At 46.5% G+C, this 25231-nt stretch overlaps 1 protein-coding gene across 1 annotated transcript in view; it reads left to right on the top strand.

Annotated features, from left to right (window-relative positions):
* Window positions 1–8677: 8677 nt before the first annotated feature.
* Window positions 8678–25231, top strand: part of LOC141172712 (uncharacterized) — a 40424-nt gene continuing 23870 nt past the window's right edge. The window contains exons 1-2 of the mRNA XM_073657170.1: window positions 8678–8916; window positions 10961–10996. Of these exons, the coding sequence (XP_073513271.1) occupies window positions 10972–10996 (25 nt within the window). The 5' untranslated portion in view covers window positions 8678–8916; window positions 10961–10971. The remainder of the gene's footprint in view (window positions 8917–10960; window positions 10997–25231) is intronic.

The raw sequence follows: 25231 nt of genomic DNA, 5'->3' as shown, positions 1-25231 counted from the left end.
ACAATGAAAAGACCAGTCAGCTCCTATATGCTCAAAATCATATAAATAAGCCACAGAAGTTTTAGGAGTCTGTACTGTTGAGAGCTGAATGTATGTTTGGAGGGGGAAGAACAAAGTGTATGAAAATAACACCCCCCCACAGTGGTACCTCGGTTAAGCCTAGAGTGAGGCATGATGGTGACTTTGTGATGCCTATAGCAAAGAATAGCAGTGGCTTGGTGATGTCTACAGTAAAACATGCCGTTAGCATGGTGATATCTACCGTAAAAAACGGTGGTGGCTTGGTGATGTCTAGAGTGAAGTATGGTGGTGACTCAGTGATGTATACAGTAAAGAATGGTGGGGACTTGATGGTGCCTTCAGTGAAGAATGATGGGAACTTACAATTAAGCATGGCAGTGGTTCAGGAAGTCTACAGTGAAGCATGGCGGTAGCTCAATGAGGTCTACAGTGAAAATGGCGGTGGCTCAGTGATGTCTACAATAAAGAATGGTAGTGGCTGTGTGATGTCTACATTAAAAAATGTTGGTCGTTTGTTGATGTCTACAGTGTAGAAAGGTAGGAACTTGGTGGTGCCTACATTGAAGTATGGCAGTAGTTCAGTGATATCTACAGTGAAGCATGGCAGTGGCTCAATGATATCTACAGTGAAGAATGGTAGGGACTTGGTGTTGCCTACAGTGAAGCATCGTGGTGGCTTAGTGATGTCTACAGTGAAGTATAGTTGGGTTTCTGTGATGCCTACAGTAAAGCATGGCGATGGCTACAGTGAAGCATTGCAGGGGGTCTCAGAGATGTCTACAGTATAGAATGATGGTGTCTCAGTAATGTGTACAGTGAAGTACAGTTGGGACTCAGTGTTGCCTACAGTGAAGCATGTTAATGTCTACAGTGAACAATGATGGGAGCTTGGTTATGGCTACAGTGAAGCATGGTGATGTCTTGGTGATGTCTACAGTGAAGAATGGTGAGAGCTTGGTGATGTCTACAGTTAAGAATGGTGGGCATTTGGTGAGGTCTACAATGAAGTATAGTTGGGGCTCTGAGATACCTACAGTAAAGCACGGCAGTGGCTCAGTCGTGCCTGCAGTGAAGCATTGCAGGTGGTCGCAGGGAGATGTCTACAGTAAAGAATGGTGGTGTCTTAGTGGTGTGTACAGTGAAGTATAGTTGGGACTCAGTATTGCCTACAGTGAAGCATGTTAATGTCTACAGTGAAGAATGGTGGGAGCTTGGTGGTGCCTACAGTGAAGCATGGTAATGTCTCCGTGATATCCACAGTGAAAAATGGTGAGAGCTTGTGGTGCCTACATTGAAGCATGTTGGTGGTTCAGTGGCACTCTGGTGCTGCTTTGCTTCCTCTGGCACTGGAAACCTGCAGCGTGTGGAGGGCAAAATGGATTTAATAAAGTATCGGGAAATCCCAGGAGAAAACATTATACCTACTGTGAGGAAGCCAAATCTCAAGTGTCATTGGATGTTCCAAAAGGACAATTACCCAAGCACACCAAAGTCCACAAAACCTTAGTTTCAGAAGAAGTAGTCCTGGAAGGTTGTGGAGTGGCCGTCACAGTTGCGACTTAACCCTTACTGACCATTAGGAATGAACTAAGATTTCTAAGAAACGCTGCGAAAAACTGTTGTTTGGTTATGCATTGCGCTTACATCAGGTCATAACAGCCAAAGAGGCTGTGTTGATTACTAAATGTAAAGATCCGAGGTTGTGGGTTGTAAGTAATCACCTAGGCAGGTTAACGATGCAACAATATTTTATTGATCACAGCCATGGTAATAAAGCAATTCAGGTAAATGGCCAAAATACAGTTCTCTCAGTCCTCAAATTCCCAATCTGGGTTCAGTAGTTCCACTGGCTTTGTATAAGGCCATACTCACTGTCTCCCAACTTTTTGTTTGCCCACAGATTTCGTATCTCCAGCCAGTAGAGTCTGTAGCCACAGTCCATGATCCTCTAGATGGCAGATAAAACGATGAAAGCACAGGTATCCAGTAGCAGCAGTCCTTTTAAGAAAGTGTAAATCCAAACGACATAATCCACAATGGTAATATGTTTATCCATTCATCCTTCCTAGTCCACGATCTCCATCCTCTTCCTTCAATCGTTCCACACAACTCTCTCTAAAACATGACTCTCCTTTCTTTCCCTGGGATCAGTCCCCTCCCAGGTCAGAAGTGATCACACCCTCCCCCTTAAACATTCACTGTTTGCTAAACAATGAAGAATATTCTAGAAGCCTTCATCTGAGACTGCATGTAAGACCCCCTGTGGTGACGGCTCCACTGTGTCTACAATCAACACACACATAATGAGATTATTGGCTGTTAGAACAATGGACTCCTGAGATAAAGATGACATTAGTGGAATGCTGGACATTTTACAAGTGAATCTTACATTCTGACAAGTAAGCAGAACTATAAAAAAACATAACAAGTAAATCGCTAATAATACACAATAATAATATTGACAAAAATGGTGGTTCGTTGCTGGAAAAGTATCATAGTCTTTAGTAAGTGGGCAGCTCCTCACATACCTCCCACCACTTTTTCAGCACGGACACGAATGTAAGAGGTCTCGCCTTTATGAGAACGAAACTTTGTATCATCCAGTTTCCTCAAAGCATATTCCATGTCATCCTTGCGAATATACTCCACAGTCCCCATTCCACCCTGGTATACGTCAGTGTAATAGACATCTCCAGCTTCTCTCATATGGTCTTTCAGATCCTGCCAACTTCCCGATGGGGGAAGCCCTGAAACGTGGACTCTGTATTTAGTTCGCTGGATCAGGGGTCTGTCCCTTCCGCGGGGTTTTCCATATCCCCCCCTGATCCCCGGTTTGTCCTGGGAAACTCCCCACGTGCCCAATGAGAACCAAACTTGTATCCATTGCGACCAACCCCAGAGTGCTGACACCCAGTTAGGGGGATCGTCTCTTGGCGGCCTGGTAAAGGGAGCTCTGGGGGGACAGTATCTGGGCTGATCAGGGTGATGGTAGATCCAGTGTCCCAAAGTCCCTGGGCCTCCTCCCTCATGTAATTTACCTCCCCCAGATTACATTCCTTCATTGTGACAGTCATTGCATTTTGTGTATCACTCACCACTGACATGTTGATATTGCTCCTTTCCCAATCGGCTGATGCAGTGTGAACCGGTCCTTGGCTTCCGGTTATGACATTGGCCTAGTGGCACACCAATCCTGCTCCCAGATTGTTTCCCAGCAACACATATACTGGTAGGTGCCGCACTACTCCAACATCCACCATTCCATGACTGTGACCCCAGTCTAAATGTAGTCGGGCCCTCCGAATGTTCAAAGTTTCTCCTCCGGCTATATTGACTAACATACGGCTGCCGGGGATAATACATTGGTCTGGTACTAAATGGTCTTTTATCAATGTGACTGAGGCACCGGAGTCACGGAGCCCCACAGCCTCCACGCCCTCTACCCAGACCGGCTGCAGATGCTAGTGAATAGACTCTGAGGTGTCCCATCTAGTCCAGGACACTTCTCCTTGTACCACATATGTCTCTTCTTCTTCTGGTCGGGGTAGTGGGATCCTCTCTCCCTCAGCATTCCAGCCCCATTGCAGCACAGTGATCACAGGCTGGGGACGCGGATGATGTGGCCTAGAATGTTTCTGACATTCTCTGGCAAAGTGTCCCATGCATCCACAGTTATGGCAGTTAAGCCCTCCTCGCCCCAACACGGGCCGTACTTGGGGGCTTGGGCAACATCCCCCTCTTTGTGAAGTCCAAACTCCCTGCCATTCCTCCTCTGGCCAGTCCATGGGTTTCAATGGTCTCCCTGTAAGCTCCTGTTCCCAACTCACTGGGGCTGTACTTCCACGTTGCCCTGGTCGATTAGCAGACCAATCATCAGCCAATCTTGCAGCCTCATCCAGGCTGAGTGCTTTTCTATCTGCCACCTATTCTTTTAAATCACCTGGGAGTTTGGACATAAATTGTTCCAGCATGACTATATCCATTACATGTTCTGCTTCCCGAGCCTCCAGTCCTTCTATCCACCGAGTGCATGCCGTACGTAGTGTGTTGACAAACTCCCGATGTTTGTGTGCAGCGGGCTTGTCAGTCTCCCAAAACTTCCTCTGGTAGGTTACCGGCGTGACAGCATACCTCTCTAGTAATGCGCTGCGAATGGTAGAGTAACATCTCTGATCCCCAGAAGACAAGTTTATTAAAAGCTTCTCTTGCTTTTCCGGTCAGGCCAACGCTCAAAAATCTGGGCCAGTCACTGACTGACACCTCATGCAGCAGACAGAGGTTCTCAAATAACCGGAGATGTTCATCAATATCCAAGGTGTCCTCATTGAACTGTGGTATATCCCGGTACCTTAAAGATGCGGGCCCCTCTCTCCTGTTATCCACTGTCCTCTGCAATGGGGTGGGTTGGGGTACTGCTACATGCACACCCAGATATTTGCTTAACACTGCCGCCCGCTCTATCTCCGTTGTCCGATCTTCTAGCGCGTCCAGCATCTGCCTCAACTCAGTTGGTCGATCCTCCACCATCTGGATGACAGCCCTGGGCTGTTGTCCCTCATCCACGTCTGAACTGACCTCCTCGTGTGGTTGTTCCTGGTCCCAATCGTACAAGTGTTGCATTAGGATCGCCCGATTGTCCTCCGACAACCATTCTAGTTCTCTCTCAGAGCAAAGGGCTCTCAGCTCCTCCTTCTTGAGCCTCTTGTAGATGGAGTCTGCCATCTCTTCTGCCAAGTCACCTCTCAGTTACTTTCCCTGGTATGCTCTCCAGAGATAAGTGATCCCACCGCTTGCCACCACTTGTAAGGATCTGAGGTTGTGGGTTGTAAGTAATCACCTAGGCAGGTTAACGATGCAACAATATTTTATTGATCACAGCCATGGTAATAAAGCAATTCAGGTAAATGGCCAAAATACAGTTCTCTCAGTCCTCAAATTCCCAATCTGGGTTTAGTAGTTCCACTGGCTTTGTATAAGGCCGTACTCACTGTCTCCCAACTTTTTGTTGGCCCACAGATTTCGTATCTCCAGCCAGTATAGTCTGTAGCCACAGTCCATGATCCTCTAGACGGCAGATAAAACGATGGAAGCACAGGTATCCAGTAGCAGCAGTCCTTTTAAGAAAGTGTAAATCCAAACGACATAATCCATAATGGTAACATGTTTATCCATTCATCCTTCCTAGTCCACGATCTCCATCCTCTTCCTTCAATCGTTCCACACAACTCTCTCTAAAACATGACTCTCCTTTCTTTCCCTGGGATCAGTCCCCTCCCAGGTCAGAAGTGATCACACCCTCCCCCTTAAACATTCACTGTTCGCTAAACAATGAAGAATATTCTAGAAGCCTTCATCTGAGACTGCATGTAAGACCCCCTGTGGTGACGGCTCCACTGTGTCTACAATCTACATTCACATAATGAGATTATTGGCTGTTGGAACAATGGACTCCTGAGATAAAGATGAGATTAGTGGAATGCTGGACATTTTACAAGTGAGGCTATGTGCCCACGTTGCGGACCTGAAGCATATTTTTTACGCTTCTCCCTGGCGGGAAAATCGCATGCGGATATTACATGCGGTTTTCCCGCCAGGTAGAAGCGTTTGTGAGGCGTCTTTGCATGCATTTCCGCATGCGGGTTATCAAGCACTTCTCCAAGCATCACTTGGAAAAGTGCTTGACAACTTGTTCAGAATGGTAAAAAATAAAAAAATAAACTTTATACTCACCTTCTGATGCATTCTCTGCCCCGTCCGGAGGCTTGAGCGGCTCACGCTGTTGTGTGCAGGACCTGCGGTGACGTCATTGAGTCATGTGGTGGGTCACATGACTCAATGACGTGGCAGGTCCTTCAGACAACAGCGCGACGGAGGGAAAACATCATAAGATAAGTATAAACTTTATTTTATTCTTTTTTTTACAGGTTCTTTGGTACCCAGGTCTGGAGGAGAGTCTCCTCTCCTCCAGACTTGGGTACCATCCGCACATTGATTCCGCTGCGCTTCCGCAAAATTAATGAACATGCTGCGGATTTTTGACTGCAGCATATACGCTGCGGAAAAATCCGCAGCATGGGCATTGACATTGCGGAATGCCATTGGGGACCATGGGGTGCGGATCTACATGCGTTTTTCAAGCGTTTACGCTGCGGAAATTCCGCAGCATATACGCTTGAAAAACGCTACGTGGGCACACAGCCTAAATCTTACATTCTGACAAGTAAGCAGAACTATAAAAAAACATAACAAGTAAAGCCCCCGTCTCACATAGCGAGATCGCTAGCGAGATCGCTGCTGTGTCATGGTTTTGGTGATGCAACAGCGACCTCAGTAGCGATGTCGCTATGTGTGACACTTTGCAACGATCAGGCCCCTGCTGTGAGGTCGCTGATCGCTGTAAAGTGTCCTGGACCATTTTTTGGTCGTTGCTCTCCCGCTGGTCAGCACACATCGCTGTGTGTGACCAGCGGGAGCAGCGATCAGGCTGGTAACTATGGTAAACATCGGGTTACTAGGGGCACACGCGCACCTAGTAACCCGTTGTTTTTCATGGTTACGAGCCTGCTAAAGTGAGCGGTAACCTCCTGCTCACTGTAACAGAGTGGTAACCATGATAAACAACGGGTTACTAGGAGCGCGTGTGCCCCTAGTAACCCGATGTTTACCATAGTTACCAGCCTGCTCCTGCTTCAGCAGGCTCGTAACCAGGAGCAGGACATCGTGGGAAGATTCTTTCCACGATGTCGCTGCTCCCCTGATTGCTGGTGAGCCTGCCTGTTTGACAGCTCACCAGCGACCACATAGCGACGCAGCAACGATCCCTGACAGGTCGTATCGTTGTCGGGATCGTTGCAGCGTCGCTAAGTGTGACTGGGCCTTAAATCACTAATAACACACAATAATAATATTGACAAAAATGGTGGTTCGTTGCTGGAAAAGTATCATAGTCTTTAGTAAGTAGGCAGCTCCTCTCACTAAAGATGCTGATCATGGAGTGATGAGGTCAGTAAAAGTGGATTTTTTTTTGCTGGATTTGGCAAAACCACTGGTATGATTTACATTGTTCCTATTTCATTGCTTCATTGCAAAGAGTAGAAAGTTTGTACATTTTGCTAAATAACCTGAAGTGCAGCAGGGGCGGGGGAGACTAATAACGATTGTAGCTGAACTTACCTTGAATAACACTCAGTCCTTTTGCTTTTGTTCCTGGAGTTCTGCAATTTTGGTAATCCAGGTATTACTGGGGTGATTGCCAAAGAACTGAAATGTGCAATGAGAACATGAAATGACAGCTCCACCCTGGCTGCCGGTTATTGCTTCTCATAAACATTTTACTGGAAGACGCAGCTCTTAGAAACCTGTTAGACTAAACTTAATAGCCTAAATATGCAATCTATCCCGTATCGATGAGATAATCTTTGAAATTCTAATTCACCTGATTCCCCGAATAAATCCCGATTCACCATGAAATTTCAGTGAAAAAAGTGTATGTCTCTATTCTCTTTTCCGCACACGCTAATCTTCCCTGTTGTGCTGTCACACACTATTCTTCATGTTTATTCAGTGTTTTATGGCTTCCTATTCTTATCCATAAGGCAAAGCTGTCAGCTTCACTACAAGATATCAAATGCATTCCCTGCCTCTGCTTTTATATGGTCTCTCTGGATTGGTTATGCTATACTATATGATGGGATAGCTGCAAGGCATTATTGAGAACCCCACCCAAAGTCATATGACTCTGGCCAGTTGCAATCTGCTGCTATATATAAAATGGTGGTGGTCGTTTTAGATGATTCGCTCAAAAATCACAAAGTGGTCAAATTTTCCGGGTTCAGCCAATTCCTAAAAATTTGGCACAAATTCGATTTGCATCAAATCAATGCACCCATTTCTACTAACCAGTGGGGAGATGGTGAAAGGCTGTATTGACTGGCCATTGAAAAACTGGAAGTCAACATATGTGGAAGGCACCTGCAGTGGATCCAGGAGAGCAGCAGCAAAGAGAAGGACTCTGGCCACGGAACACCCACCCAGGAAAGCAGTGCTGGACAGAAGGATGATGGACATGAGCAAGCCACACAGGGGAGCGGTAGAGAAGAGCAAGATCCCTTCCAAGGTGAATGAGCAGCAGGAACGAACGTGGAGTTAACCTCAAATATCCCCATGATTGGTCCACTCAGTCACCAGACCTCAAAACTTAGAAACTGGAGTAAAAATGAAACAAAAAGATAAGATAAATATCACAATAAAAGAAGATACCATTTTTATAGTCTGTGCGAATCGATTCAGTCCATTGACCAGTTCCGTAATCTGTTCTTGTCTTACCTCTCGGCATCCGCAGCTCTTTTTTTTAGAATCAGCCGACCTGTCACAAAATCACATGTGCATCACGCCGCAACCACAACGTCAAAAAGAAGATCTGTGGATTCCAGAGGTAGGACTCCAGTCTGGAGGCCACAGATTATAAACCTGGATGAGGGTCGTTTCGTACCAACTCCAGCCATTTTTGATCAAGATTTTCCTGAATATCATGTTTCTACTTTAAGTACAAGTGATGCAATTACGTTCACATACCAGCAGTTTCAACACTGACTTTGTATTCTCTGGGGCTCTGCAATTACTTTTTTTTTTTTTTTGTAGGAATTTCATGGGTGGAGATGTGACAGGCAGATTTTCCCGTCATTGCTGGGTGGGAGAGAAGAAAATCATGTTTAGGTGTATCTCAGAAGTACAATGACACAATCACTGCGCAATGTAGGAAAACCTACAGCTGGATGCCTGAGAAGGTGTGCGTCCTACATAAATCTCTGTGCAGGGAAGACGGCTCCAGAACAGGTCATCGCAAGCGTCAGAAGGACATCAACCGCAGCTTCTCCATTCAATCCAGTCTTTAAGGTAAGCAAACATAAATTAATATTATGACTGATCTGGTAATGATCAATCCACTGACAGAAGAGAATCCCAGCCTATGACAATGATGTCTCTGTGGTGGAAGATACTTGAGTCGGCAGCAAGTGGATAACCCATTGTTAGAGTTGACGTGTTGGAAGGCGGAAAGTTGTTTAAAGATCTGAGTAACATTGACAAGGGACAATTTGTGTTTGCGTCAGAGCAGCTTTAAATTGACAAGTCTGGTGGTCAGTACCTACGTCCAGTGGTCCAAGGAATGGCAACCAGTGATGAGGGCATGGGCATCATAAGCTAAATATACCTCCCATGGGGAGAAAAGGCAAAACTCTTCAATGGGGAGAGGAAATTAAGTTGTTTCCAGATCCCTTTGTTAGCAGCTGATTCCCTGTCGGTGGAAAGAATGGGGCATATTTTTTGCTCTGGACAGGTGCCATCTGTATTTTATCTGACTTCTATCTAATGTGTATGTTTGTGTTACTTGAAATGAGGTTTTACTATATAAAAATTATGAATCAATTGAAGACCTTTCCAAAAAAAGGTTGCGTTATCCAAGATTGTGATATCCTCGGAGAATCCTAACATTTCAGACACAAAGATTATTATGGTGTGTGTGCAAAAGTGGCTGCCCATTGAACCCCGGCATATAACCTCCAGCCCCATCAACTCTGGCGCATAACATCCGTCCCCATCACACCCGGCGCACAAAATCCAGCCCCTTCACCCCTGGTGGATAACATACGGTCCCAGCGCACAACATCCAGCCCCAATGTCCCCGGCGCACAAAATCCGGCCCCAATGTCCCCGGCGCACAACATCTGGCCCCAATGTCCCCGGCGCACAGCATCCAGCCCCAATGTACCCGGCGCACAGCATCCGGCCCCAATGTACCCGGCGCACAACATTGGGTCCCAATACTCCCAGCGCACTACATCCAGTCCCATCGCCCCCAGCCCACAACATCGAAGCTCATCACCCCCGGCTCACAACATCCGGCCCCATCGCCCCTAGTGCATAATATCCGGTCCTATCGCCCCCGGCGCACAACATCCAGCCCTAATGTCCCCGGCACACAACATCCGGCCCCAATGCTCCCGGCGCACAACATCCGACCCCATCACCTCCGGCGCACAACATCTAGCCCCAATGTCTCTGGCACACAACATTCGGCCTCAATGTCCCCGGCGCACAACATCCGGCACCATCCTTTCCAGTGCACAACACCAAGGCCCATCACCTCCGGCCCCAATGTCCCCAGCATATAATATCCGGCCCCTATGTCCCGGTGCACAACTTCCAGCCCCAATGTCCCCAGCACACAACATCCAGCCTCAATGCTCCCAGCGCACAACATCCGGCCCCATCGCCCCCAGCACACAACATCCAGGCCCATCACCTCCGGCACACAACATCCGGCCCCAATGTCCCCAGCACATAATATCCGGCCCCAATATCCCCGGCGCGCAACATCCAGCCCCAATGTCCCCAGCACATAATATCCGGCCCCAATGTCCCCGGCGCATAACATCCAGCCCTAATGTCCCCAGCACATAATATCCGGCCCCAATGCCCCTGGCGCATAACATCCGGCCCCAATATCCCCGACGCACAACATCCGGCCCCATCACCTCCGGCGCACAACATCCGGCCCCAACGTCCCCAGCGCACAACATCCGGCCCCAATGTCCCCGGCGCATAACATCCGGCCCCAATGTCCCCAGCACATAATATCCGGCCCCAATACCCCCGGCGCATAACATCCGGCCCCAATGTCCCCAGCACATTATATCCGGCCCCAATGCCCCTGGCGCATAACATCTGGCCCCAATGTCCCCGGCGCACAACATCCGGCCCCAATGTCCACGGCGCACAACATCCGGCCCCATCACCTCCGGTGCACAATATCCAGCCCCAATACCCCCGGCGCATAAAATCTGGCCCATCGCCCCTCCCGTGCATAATATCCGACCCCATTACCCCGTACGTAGAGCACAGATGGCAGCTGCTAATTTATTCTGTTCTTGTCTTTTAGGTTTTCAAAAGATGTCTGAATTTGTACTTACTCCAGGTAAGTTTGATTTAGGAAATTATGTTTGGAAAGTTCTCAAAGTAAGGAAAGAGTTAATAAAAAATGTTGTCCATCTTTGGGGAAAAAAAAATTCTTTACTTAAATGTATGTATTGTACATGGGTGCTATTAAAAATGTTGCACTGTTTTGCTTTTACAGGTTCTATATTTCCCATCACATTTAACTTTGATGTGGTTTGTGGTGACTAATCAGCTGAGAAGAGCTCTGAAAAAAAACAGATAAGGCTATGTTCATACATGTTGTGTTTTTTTACGTCAGAAATCTGCTGCAAACTTTATCTTCAAGGGCATTTTGTTGCGTATTTTTCCTGCAGTTTTTGTGCTTTTTTTGATGCGTTTTTTCAGTGTTTTTTCTCTGTCCTTCTGTCTTTATTTAGGCATGTACATACAATTCTGTGAAAAAAAAGAACCCCATTCTATTTTGCCATCAAAAATGCTGAAAAAACGCTGATGCAAATTTTGATGCATTTTTGATGCATTTTTTTCACCACCCATTACATCTTACTGGTGAAAAAAAACGCAGAAAGAAGTGACATGCTCTATTTTCCAGGAACCCAACCGAGGCACAAAATACGCACCAAAAAAAAACAACATGTGTGAACAGAGAATTCTGGTTTCTCATAGACTTTGCTGGTACTGCAAAACGCAGCTGAAAATTTGCATGAAAATCTGCAGCTGTTAAGGGAGGGCAATAACCCTTCACGGTTGACCAAGTGAGTGTCAAATTATTAAATTATTATGTTGATTGCAATCCACAGAAAACCAAACGGAAACAATGTTCTGTATTGGGAGGATTCAAAGAATCTCTGATCCCGTTTATTTTGCTTATCATTTTATATTGTTTTGAGTATATCAAATAGCCAATCAACTCTACAGCCATACTACAATACTATAGGCTAACTGATGTTAGTATAATTATTACGGAAAACACATATATGGTCATATTATCATTGTTAGTTTGAAGCACTATGGAAATTTTACAAGGTCAAACCTGGCCTAAACAAGTTAGATAACAGAGTGTCTGACAAAATGTTCTCTTGAGAAAAAGTTAGTGTGAGATAAGTTCTATGGGAAGAGAAAGAAAGAATGTATGTTATGCAAGGAGTGATAATAACATGATTTTAAAGCGAGCAGACAAAATGGAGTTGTTCTAGCATGAGTATCAATATGTCCTCTACACAGCAAAATACTCTGCAAAACCCAACGTGTGTGAACATAGCCTAAGAGTTACAAACTCTCCCATAGAAACAAGCTCACTGATGGATTCTGAGTTAACTCATTCGGCAGCCGGCAATACTCAGTGCAGCACAGAGTCTATAGAAGGCAAATGGTTGAAAATGTTTATTGAAGCCCAATTGCAAAAATGGTTTTCAGTCCCAAACACATGCATTTAAAGAAAAAAAAATTAATTGTACCGTAAGGTGGACAACCCCTTTAAACCTGGCGGATTCAAAAGAAAGATTATTAAGAAGCAGGGGCGTGATGACCGCAGCGTCAGGAGCCCGCCAACGCCAGCAGAAACTTCAACTAGATGTGCATCAGCCAGCAGCTGACATCAGTGTGCACGTGACGGTACGCATGGCAGTGAGGTCATATGCTCCCGTCGCATGCCGAAGTCAGATGCCAGCTTCACAAGAAGATGCGTGTGTCGCAGGAGCGATGCTGTGATGAACCCATAGCTGCCATCTTGGTAATGATAAATCATATCCAGGGATGGCCACACTTCAGCAGCCCCCACCCTTGGGACCTTCTGTTAAAACGTCAACTAGATAGTTTCCCCCATCCAGGCTCCTGTGAGATAAGAAGCCTCCAGGGCCTACTTAACACTTGAATGCTAGGAGCTTCAAAGACTTTGAGAGGAAACACAGCCATCTGTTGCTTAGTCCATCTGTTAAGGCCCCGTCACACTAAGCGATATCGCTAGCGAGATCGCTGCTGTGTCACGGTTTTGGTGACTCACCAGCGACCTCACCAGCGATGTCGCTATGTGTGACACTTTGCAACGATCAGGCCCCTGCTGTGAGGTCGCTGATCGTTGCAAAGTGTCCTGGACCATTTTTTGGTCGTTGGCCTCCCGCTGGCCAGCACACATCGCTGTGTGTGACCAGCGGGACCAACGATCTGGCTGGTAACTATGGTAAACATCGGGTTACTAGGGGCACGCGCGCACTTAGTAACCCGCTGTTTACCATGGATACCACTCTGCTACGGTGAGCGGAGGCTCCAGCGCACCGTAGCAGAGTGGTATCCATGGTAAACAGCGGGTTACTAGGGGCACACGCGCACTTAGTAACCCGCTGTTTACCATAGATACCACTCTGCTACGGTGAGCGGAGGCTCCAGCGCACCGTAGCAGAGTGGTATCCATGGTAAACAGCGGGTTACTAGGGGCACACGCGCACTTAGTAACCCGATGTTTACCATAGTTACCAGCCTGCTCCTGCTTGCAGCAGGCTGGTAACAGGAGCAGGACATCGTGGAACGATTCTTTCCACGATATCGCTGCTCCCCTCATCGCTGGTGAGCCTGCCTGTTTGACAGCTCACCAGCGATGTATTAGCGATGCAGCAACGATCCCTGACAGGTCGTATCGTTGTCGGGATCGCTGCTGCATCGCTTAGTGTGACGGGGCCTTAACTCTGACCATTTGTCCCATAGGACTAGTTTCTTTGTCTGTCACAAGCATGGAGGCATAAGATATAGAAACATGAATAGTACACGCATGTTGCGTGGGATGGGCCAATAAAAAATATCACGGCGTCCCGGAGCCATTGCGCACACAAGCCTCCGCGGTAGACGTTTGTACGTGCTCTGGAAGCCAAGATATAGCGCTGAGCCATTCCTGAGGACCGTATGGTATCATAATTGATATAAAAAGGTCGGTTACGGCGGCCCGAATCCATGGGAACCCCTGGGGGTATCATGAGACCATCCCAGAAGAAGTTATTGGGTTCCTTAGAATTTGGGCTTCTGATCGAAGTTAGACCTGAGGGTGGAGACTGAGCCAGCTGACCTCACCAGCAGTGGGCAGGACGGGGCAGGTAAGATAGCAGGACAGACAAGAGATCACTCAGTCTTGACCCAAGAGCTGGGTGCTGAACATCTGAGCACCAGCTGAGGCCAACAAGGGGAGGAGCAGTTTGACCATGCGGTGGTAGGCCTCAGCCTGTAACAAAGAACCGTGCCTGCGACCGCAGAATCCTCTCCCTGCGTCACAAGAAAATCAAGAAACCGGTAACTGATATGCTGTGGTGATTCTGTGTGTTGTATTCCATTGTTGTATCGTTTAGCCTGACCTTATACCTGTGTATATTTAATTGTATATCGTGTATCTAGTGTATTATTATAATCAATTACCTCAATTAATTGTGGGCCTGCCTTTTATTCTGCATAACAAACGCACGTCCGTGTGAGCTCGGCTCAAGCCAAAAACGCTACCCAGGGTTGGTTCCTGACCCGATATAGGCCCATTCACGGACTGGGCGTATATCTAAAATAGGGACTGGTGGCAGCATACCAACTGGGGATTGGGGAAGGCTGGTAGTGACGGTCGGAGGTTCAGATATATATATTCCTGGCGCGGCCAAGGAAGATATATATACCGCCCTCACTACAGAGGGCCCCGATACCCAGTAGGTTACAGGACAGTCTCTCTGGCGACCGCTTATCCTAGGTGCAGCTCCCTGACTGACCTGAGGCTAAGAGGGCGCTAGCGAGTTGTGCTGTGTAGTGATGTTACGGTTTAGTGACGTTGAAGGGATAACACTCTACCGTGTTCCCTGCGCTGGTTGCAGCTTCCTGGCACTACTTTCTCTAGGTGCAGTACCTTGACTGACCTGAGAGGTAAGGGGGCGCCAGAGAGCTGCACCCACCGGCCGGCTTTCCTCACAGATGCTAAGGTGAGTATTTATTTATTGTTTTCTAAATCAGTGGCCATACTGGTACATGAATGACTATGGGGGTGCATTATATTTTATGGATAACTGGGGGGTGCATTATACTTTATGAATGACTATGGGGTACATTATACGTTATGGATGACTATGGGGTGCACTATACGTTATGGATGACTATGGGAGCGCATTATACTTTATGGATGACTATGGGCTGTGTATTATACTTTATGGATGACTATGTGGGTGCATTATACTTTATGGATGACTATGGGGGTGCATTATATGGGGTGCAATATACTTTATGGATGACTATGGGGCGCATTATACTTTATAGATAACTATGGAGGGAGCATTATACTTTTTGGATGACTATGGGGTGCACTATATTTTATGGATGACTATGGGGTGCACTATACTTTATGGATGACTATGGGGAGTGCATTATGTTATATGAAGGATATGGGCTGTGTATTATAATAATACGGATGGCTATGGGGTGCATTATACTTTATGGAGTACTATGGGGGTGCATTATACTTTATGGATGACTACGGGTTTTGCATTAAACTTTATGGATGACTATGGGCTGTGCATTATACTTTATGGTGGACTATGAGCTGTGCATTATACTAACATGGATGACTATGAGCTGTGCATTATATTATATGAAGGTTTTGGGCTGTGTATTATACTAATATGGATGATTATGAGCTGTGCATTATACTACATGGATGACTATGGTCTGCGCAGTATACTATATGACTTCTATGTATGCCCCTAGTGCAGGGATGCCAATATTAAACACATAGAGGGCGAAAATGAAAAACTTGGACAAATTTGTGGGCCAACCAGTATACAGTATAATGGACCCCATATAGTCCTCCATACAGTATAATGGCCCCACATAATGCTCCATACAGTATAATGGGCCCCACATAGTGCTCCATACAGTATAATGGGCCCCACATAGTGCTCCATACAGAATAATGGCCACACATAGTCCTCCATACAGAATAATGGCCCCACATAGTCCTCCATACAGTATAATGGCCCCACATAGTCCTCCATACAGTATAATGGGCCCACATAGTCCTCCATACAGTATAATGGGCCCCACAAAGTCCTCCATACAGTATAATGGGCCCCACATAGTCCTCCATATAGTATAATGGGCCCCACATAGTCCTACATACAGAATAAAGGGGTGGTGGTTCTGGTGTGATGTGACAAATATCACCACCCTGCGGGCCAGATTTGGCCCATGGGCCGGAGTTTGCCATGGTAAGTATAATGGTTTATTTTCTTCTATACATTAAAGAACAGTGGCAGAACAGGGGACATATACCAAAATGGGGCCAGGATGAGGGACATATATACCAGGATGGATGGTACAGGCAAAGCACTGGAGGAGAGATATGTTTCACTGAAGCTATTAGTGTCACGCCAAGTGTGAGTGCAACACAGAGAGTCACGCCAGGTGTGAGTGCAACACAGAGTGGAAAGGGAAAGGGAGCCCAGACACTAGGGAAAGGGAGAAGAGGTGACCTTCTAATCTGGACTAGTGTCACCCTGTCTCCCCCTAACATCCCTATACAGCCTCTGCAGCTGTCGCCGATCACGTGCCTCGCCCTACGATCCCTGGCGTAAGGCTATAGCTGGGGGTGGAAGGAGATGAGCACTAGTCAACCTCCACTAGCACGCTAAAGACAGAAGGGGAAGAAAACACAGGGGAATAACAACTTAGCTTTAGAAGAAACTCCAACAGGGCACACGGCCTCAAGACTCCTGAGAGGACGTGATTCTACTTCAGCCAAGCTCCAAGAAGGAATGAGTATAACCGGCGACGCCCACCTGGAGAGATCAGGTATATATACACCCAGGCCAGAGGGAGATAGTCTCTGGGTCCTAAAGACAGCATCCTATCTAGGCTGCTGTCTGCATTGCCAAACATGAAGATCTCCTGCAAACCACTGCAGGACGACTGTCTGTCACCTCTGACACACCCGTGAAATCTCGAACTCCAAATTACCATTACTGGGAGTGGTGGTAGAGGTGAGGGCTCAAGAGGTTCTACGTACCTTTTGAGTAAGGACCTGTGGAACACATTGTGAACCTTAAGGGCCAGAGGAAGTTCAAGACGAAACGCTGCTGGGTTAATGATGGCGGTAATTTTGTAGGGACCAATAAACCTAGGTCCCAGCTTCAAAGAAACTTTCAATCTTATATTCTTGGTAGACAACCACACAAAGTCATTCACATTCAGGTCCGGACCTGGCAAGCGTTTTCTGTCAGCCATACGTTTATACCTGTCACCCATGGTCTTTAAATTACACAGAACACCCTGCCACACCGAGAAGAGCGACGAAGCAAACCGTTCCTCTTCAGGAACTCCTGAAGCTCCTCCCCCACTGAAGGTACCAAACTGTGGATGATAACCATATGCACCGAAGAACGGTGACCTGCTAGTGGATTCTTGACGATGATTATTGATGGCAAATTCTGCCAGCGGTAAGTAATTACAAACCCGATGCAACCCCGGCCACCAAAAACGACGAGAGAGGAGGTCCACAGTTGCCTTACCACCTGGATGCCCAGCAGGCACAGAGTTATGATGTTCCTTGATTACTTTACGGCACAGATCAGGTGGTACAAATAATTTTCCTGAAGGGCAGGAGGCAGGGGCGTCCCCCTGAGCCTCCAGCACATCACCCTCCAGTTCAGGAAAAGGAGCCAAAATAACTACCCCTTTCTGTAATATTGGGGTAGGGTTCTCATGGTCACCACCACCAGGGAAGCTCCGGGACAAAGCATCAGCCTTGACGTTTTTGAACCCTGGACAAAAAGTGACAACAGAATTGAACCTAATAAAAAAGAGATTTGGTTTGTCTAGGATTGAGACATTTACTTGACTTTTGATATGACAGGTTCTTATAGTTAGTAATAACAGTAACAGGATGGACAGCCCCCTCCAACTAGTGTCGCCATTCATCGAACGCCAATTTGATCTCCAAAAGTTCCCTATTACCCACGTCATAATTTCTCTCAGCTGAAGACAATTTTTTAGAAAAGAAGGCGCATGGACGCCATTTACCAGGGGACGAACCCTGAGACAACACAGCCCCAACCCCGACATCCGAAGCATCGATCTCCACAATAAAGGGTTGAGAAACATCGGGTTGACTGAGTATCGTGCAGTGGCAAAATGATTCTTTAAGGAAGAAAAAGCCTGGAGGGAAGCATCCGACCATTTGGAAAAATCAGACCCCTTCTTAGTCATGTCAGTAAGGGGTTTAACCACAACAGAGTAATTTTGGATGAATTTCCTGTAAAAATTAGTAAAGCCCAGAAAACTTTGTAGGGCCTTCAGGTTCTCGGGACGTTCCCAGTCAAAGATTGCACGGATCTTCTCCGGATCCATCCGAAAACCTGAAGATGACAAGTACCCCAATAACTGCACCTCCTGAACAACGAAAACACATTTCTCTAGTTTGGCATAGAGTTTGTTATCCATTAATATCTGGAGCACCTGCTTAACATGCCCCCGATGGGTCTCAAAATCAGGTGAATAAACCAAAATATCGTCCAGATAGACCACCACAAACCTCCCCACCAAATGATGAAAAATATCATTTATGAAATGCTGGAATATCGCAGGTGCATTGGTCAAACCAAAGGGCATAACCAGACTCTCGAAAAGTCCTTCCGGGGTATTGAACGCTGTCTTCCATTCGTCCCCTTCTCTGATTCTAACCTGATTGTAGGCTCCCCTTAAATCCAACTTGGAGAAAACCTTAGCTCCTACAACCTGGCTGAACAAATCAGGAATCAGAGGAAGAGGGTATAGATCACTTATGGTAATTTGATTTAATTCCCGGAAATCTAAACGGGGACGTAGACCGCCATCTTTTTTCTTCACAAAGAAGAACCCTGCCACCACGGGCGAAGATGAGGGTCTGATATGTCCCTTCTCCAGACTTTCCGCAATGAAATCCTTCATGGCTTGTCTCTCAGGGCCAGAAAGATTATACAGTCTGGATTTGGGTAGTTCAGCTCCGGGGGTCAGGTTAATAGGACAGTCATAAGCACAATGAGGAGGCAAATCCTGACACCCCCTCTCAGAAAAAACGTCCTCAAAACCAGACAGAAAAGCAGGCAGAAACTCCATAGAGACAGTAGCAATGGAAACATTCAGACAGTTCTCATGGCAGTAATCTCCCCATTCAATAATCTCCCCGATTTGCCAATCCACCAATGGATTATGTTTAACAAGCCAGGGGATACCTAAAACAATTGGAGTAGGGAGATTCTCCAAAACATAGCAAGGAATGATTTCACAATGAACTTACCCCACCCTCAGTTTCACATTATGTACAATCTGAGTAAATGCTTTCTGTGCAAGTGGCACTGAGTAAATGGCAAAGATGGAAATAGGTTCAGCTAAAGCATAGCAAGCAAGACCATGAGTTTTCACAAACTCAGCATCAACCATGCTGACTCCGGCTCCACTGTCAACAAACACAGAAATTTTTTCGATTTTACTCTCTAGCATCACCTCTGCAGTCAGGACAAAGCAGGAACTGCGGTTTGGCCACAAATGCACCCCTTGTTTATCCAACTCCAGACAACCGAGAGTTAATCGAGTCTCTTTTTGTTTAGGAATTGAAGGACAGGTCCCAACAAAGTGTCCCTTTTTCCCACAAAAAAACATACGCCTTTTTTCTTGCGTGTATCCGGGGAGATGTATGTTGTAGGACACCCCCTAACTGCATAGGTTCCTCCACCTCCCCCAGTACTGGTTCACCCCCAGACCACTCCCTTGGCAAAGTTACCCCCGACAAGAAGGCCCCAAAGAAGGAGGTCGCACTCGTCTATCCCGAAGGTGCCTATCCAAACGTATGGCCAAAGACATGGCAGCCTCCAAGGACTGATGGGTATCATATACTGCCAAGGCATCTTTCAACCTTTCCGCTAGCCCCTCACAAAATTGACTTTTAAGGGCTGAGTCATTCCATTTGGAATCCATTGCCCATCTACGGAATTCCGAACTGTATGTTTCCACTGACCGAATCCCCTGCTGAAGGTGACATAGCTTAGACTCAGCCAAGGCGACTCGGTCAGGGTCATCATAGATGAGGGCAAGTGCTCCAAAAAAAAACCTCCACACATTGGAGACAAACCGAATCCTGCGGTAACGAAAACGCCCATGACTAAGGATCTCCCTTCAGTAGAGAGATCACAATGCCAACCCGTTACTCCTCATTACCGGAGGAGTAGGGACGAAGCTTGAAATACAATTTGTATGCCTCCTTAAACACAAAAAACCTGTCCCTACCTCCTGAAAACCTGTCCAGGAGGGCAACCTTGGGTTCAGGCTGGACAGGCCTACCTGCATAAACCCCCACATTGGGGGGTCTGTAACCGCTGATACTGCTGCTGAACCTCACGGTGGAGGTCATTCACCTCCAGAGACAGACAGCGGAACTGCTCTGCGAGCTCGGCAACTGATCCCATACTAAAGGGAGTAAGGAAAAAAAAGGTGCATGTGACGCGCCCCCAGGGCAGTGGGGTACTCGGTGTCCGGGCCTATGGATGCTGGGGGGGAATATGTCACAGTGGCTGGCCCGGTCCGTGGCCCAGGGCAGTCAACAAAAAGGGGATAGTTTATATGGGATTTGTAGTTTGATCGTGACGCCACCTGTGGTTTCTGGTAATTTGTACCAGCGCTGCTGCAGACCTTTGAGGCAGCTGATAGGCAGCTAGGATGGAACAGCTCCCCACAGGTGGAGCGGGCCTCAGGGCAGTGTAGAGTTTGACGGTGAGTGGTGATTCTGGGACTTGTAGTGCAGTTGGGATGGCGCAGCAGGAGTAACTGACAGAGACAGGAGATTCGCTTCTTTACCTTTACTGGTGCGGATGTCAGGTACGGTCCAGGGTACTCGGTAGGAAGGGTGCACTTCAGGATTTCTCCCCAGTGAGCGGGTATAGGGCCTCCTGGTCCGTGTCTCCCTCTCTCTAAGCTCCTGGCCAGCCTGCAACTGGGCCTAGCTTCTGTGTCGTGTTGCTCTCTTCACCTGTCGCTTGGTGGTAGGACCTTCCACTGGCAACCACTATCCCTGGGCGCCGGGGCCTTCGTGGTTCCTGGTCCTGTAATGGGTTTAGCTTCAGGTCGGCCAGGGACTTGTAGTCCTCCTGGTATGCCGGTGATCCCTACTGGGTATAAAGAGACCCTGTAGGCGCGGACCTGGTGTCCGGTTTGTATACTCGGGGGTGAGCCTATGATGCTCCTCTGCCCCCTTAACTCCTCTCCTCTTTTCCTCCAGCCACACTCGGGGCCCTCAATACAGCAGCAGCAGACATGCTGCGTCTTCACTGCTCTCAGTGGCAGCACACTCTGTGAACAACTAACTCACTGCCTGGCTCCACGCTCCATATATCCCTAACGTGCTCCCGCTGGTGGTATGAGGTGGAAGGGTGGAGGTGTTTGTTTGTAACGAGGGCCTCTTGTGGAGAAGTCTATCCATGCACCCTTTTGGGTCCTGTGGTACCTGTAACTGCAGGGTGCCACACATGCTCAAAAACACACAAAGAAACGTTTTTGGTTTTTTTTTCCTTCCCAAAACGTGCTCTGTTGGTTATAATGTCACACCAGGTGTGAGTGCATCACAGAGGGGAAAGGGAAAGGGAGCCCAGACACTAGGGAAAAGGGGAAGAGGTGACCTTATAATCTGGACTAGCGTCACCCTGTCTCCCCCTAACGTCCCTATACAGCCTCCGCAGCTGTCGCCGATCACGTGCCTCATCCTACTATCCCTGGCGTAAGGCTATAGCTGGGGTTGGAAGGAGATGAGCAATAGTCAACCTCCGCTAGCACTCTAAAGACAAAAGGGGAAGGCAACACAGGGGAATAACAACTTAGCTTTAGAAGAAACTCCAACAGGGCACGCGGCCTCAAGACTCCAGAGAGGACCTGATGCTGCTTCAGTCAAGTTCCAAGTAGAAATGAGTATAACCGGCGACGCCCACCTGGAGAGATCAGGTACAGTACAGGCCAAAAGTTTGGACACACCTTCTCATTTAAAGATTTTTCTTTATTTTCATGACTATGAAAATTGTACATTCACACTGAAGGCATCAAAACTATGAATTAACACATGTGGAATTATACACTTTACAAAAAAGTGTGAAACAACTGAAAATATGTCTTATATTCTAGGTTCTTCAAAGTAGCCACCTTTTGCTTTGATGACTGCTTTGCACACTCTTGGCATTCTCTTGATGAGCTTCAAGAGGTAGTCACCGGAAATGGTCTTCCAACAATCTTGAAGGAGTTCCCAGAGATGCATAGCTCTTGATGGCCCCTTTGCCTTCACTCTGCGGTCCAGCTCACCCCAAACCATCTCAATTGGGTTCAGGTCTGGTAACAGTGGAGGCCAGGTCATCTGGCGTAGCACCCCATCACTCTCCTTCTTAGTCAAATAGCCCTTACACAGCCTGGAGGTGTGTTTGGGGTCATTGGCCTGTTGAAAAATAAATGACGGTCCAACTAAACGCAAACCGGATGGAATAGCATGCTGCTGCAATATGCTGTGGTAGCCATGCTGGTTCAGTATGCCTTTAATTTTGAATAAATCCCCAACAGTGTCACCAGCAAAGCACCCCCACACCATCCCACCTCCTCCTCCATGCTTCACGGTGGGAACCAGGCATGTAGAGTCCATCCGTTCACCTTTTCTGCGTCGCACAAAGACACGGTGGTTGGAACCAAAGATCTCAAATTTGGGCTCATCATAACAAAGCACAGATTTCCACTGGTCTAATGTCCATTCCTTGTGTTCTTTAGCCCAAACAAGTCTCTTCTGCTTGTTGCCTGTCCTTAGCAGTGGTTTACTAGCAGCTATTTTACCATGAAGGCCTGCTGCACAAAGTCTCCTCTTAACAGTTGTTGTAGAGATGTGTCTGCTGCTAGAACTCTGTGTGGCATTGACCTGGTCTCTAATCTGAGCTGCTGTTAACCTGCGATTTCTGAGGCTGGTGACTCGGATAAACTTATCCTCAGAAGCAGAAGTGACTCTTGGTCTTCCGTTCCTGGGGCGGTCCTCATGTGAGGCAGTTTCTTTGTAGCGCTTGATGGTTTTTGCAACTGCACTTGGGGACACTTTCAAAGTTTGCCCAATTTTTCGGACTTACTGACCTTCATTTCTTAAAGCAATGATGGCCACTTGTTTTACTTTACTTAGCTGCTTTTTTCTTGCCATAATACAAATTCTAACAGTCTATTCAGTAGGACTATCAGCTGTGTATCCACCTGACTTCTGCAGAACACAACTGATGGTCCCAACCCCATTTATAAGGCAAGAAATTGCACTTTTTAAACCTGACAGGGCACACCTGTGAAGTGAAAACCATTTCCGGTGACTACCTTTTGAAGCTCATCAAGAGAAGGCCAAGAGTGTGCAAAGCAGTCATCAAAGCAAAAGGTGGCTACTTTGAAGAACCTAGAATATAAGACATATTTTCAGATGTTTCACACTTTTTTGTTAAGTATATAATTCTACATGTGTTAATTGATAGTTTTGATGCCTTCAATGTGAATGTACAATTTTCAAAGTTATGAAAATACAGAAAAATCTTTAAATGAGAAGGTGTCCAAACTTTTGGTCTGTACTGTATATATACACCCAGGCCAGAGGGAGGTAGTCGCTGGGTGCTAAAGACAGCCTCCTATCTAAGCAGCTGTCTGCATTGACAAATGTGGAGATCTCCTGCAAACCACTGCAGGACGACTGTCTGTCACCTCTGACACATCCGTGACAAGTAGCTTCAGTGATTTGAAATCTGGAAGTTTGCTCCAGCATACTAAGTGCTGAGAGGGGTTAATTGTCCATTTTAATGGCTAGATTTTATGTGAACAACCATAGAGTGGGTGGGAGGTCGTTCACCATATATACAAATAGCCAGCCTTTGAGTCATTAGGTGTTCCGTAGGCCTTGAGATAGGAACGCCAGGGCTGTGTGCCCTGATAAGGAAAGCTGAACCAGTGTATGGTTGTTCTCCTGAGTGGGCAGATCCCCGCAACAACCCGGACTGTGCTGTGTAATATGTTTTGTTTTTCGTTAAGCCAAAAAGGCAGTGTTTGTTTTTGTTAACTCTGCACCGATTTATGCAGCACCTTTAATAAATCAGTAGTTTAAAGATACAGCGTTCCTGAGTCTACCTCTGTGTGTAGCCAACTGAGCCGATCTACCGAAATATATATAAGTGGACCATTTACCCCTTCACCATCCTGCAATTTTCCGTTTTCTTTGTTTGCTCCCCTTCTTCCCAGAGCCATAACTTTTTTATTTTTCCGTCAATATGATCATGTGAAGGCTTATTTTTTGCAGGACGAGTTGTGAATTTGAACGACCCATTGATTTTACCATATCATGTACTGGAAAACGGGAAAAAAATTCCAAGTGTGGTGAAATTGCAAAAAAAGTGCAATTCCACAATTGTTTTTGGGTTTGTTTTTTACCACGTTCACTAAATGCTAAATCTGACCTGCCATTATGATTCTCCAGGTCACTACGAGTTTGCAGATACCAAACATGTATAAGTTCTTTTTTATTTAAGTTGTGAAAAAAAAATCCAAAGTTTGTAAGAAAAAAAAATGGCGCAATTTTCCGAGACCCGTAGCGTCTTCATTTTTCGAGATCTGGGGCCGGGTGATGGCATATTTTTTGCGCGCCGAGCTGATGTTTTTAATGATCCCATTTTGTTATAGATACAATGTTTTGATCACCCGTTATTGCATTTTATTGCAATGTTGCGGTGACCAAAAAAACCTAATCCTGGCGTTTTGATTTTTTTTCTCGTTACGCCGTTTACCGATCAGATTAATCCTATTTATATTTTTATAGATTGGGTGTTTATGAATGCAGGGATACAAAATGTGTATTTTTTATATTTTTATTGTTTTATTTTGTATGGGGCAAAAGGGCGGGTGATTTAAACTTTTTTATATTTTTTACATTTTTTTTCAAAATATTTTTTAAAACATTTTTTTCTACTTTTTACTTGCTTCAATAGCTTGAAGCTGCGATCTTCCGATCGCTTGTGCTACACATAGCAGGGTATTGGCCCTGCTATATGTAGCAGAAATAATCAAATCTATGTCTATACGTATCTATACGTCATAGGTTGTGAAGGGTTTAATATATACTACAACCTGGCAGGTTTTCCATCCTTTACATTGGACCCAGCTTTCTGCTAAAGCTCATCCACTAACTGTGCTAAAGTCCTGCAGTGCAAATTCGAAAAGTGCACCAGGCCAATATAGG

This window comes from Phyllobates terribilis, unplaced genomic scaffold, assembly GCF_046119375.1.
Source record: "Phyllobates terribilis strain yellow unplaced genomic scaffold, ASM4611937v1 Scaffold_12__6_contigs__length_324123572, whole genome shotgun sequence".
NCBI lineage: Eukaryota > Metazoa > Chordata > Amphibia > Anura > Dendrobatidae > Phyllobates > Phyllobates terribilis.
This window is presented reverse-complemented; position numbering and strand designations above follow the sequence as displayed.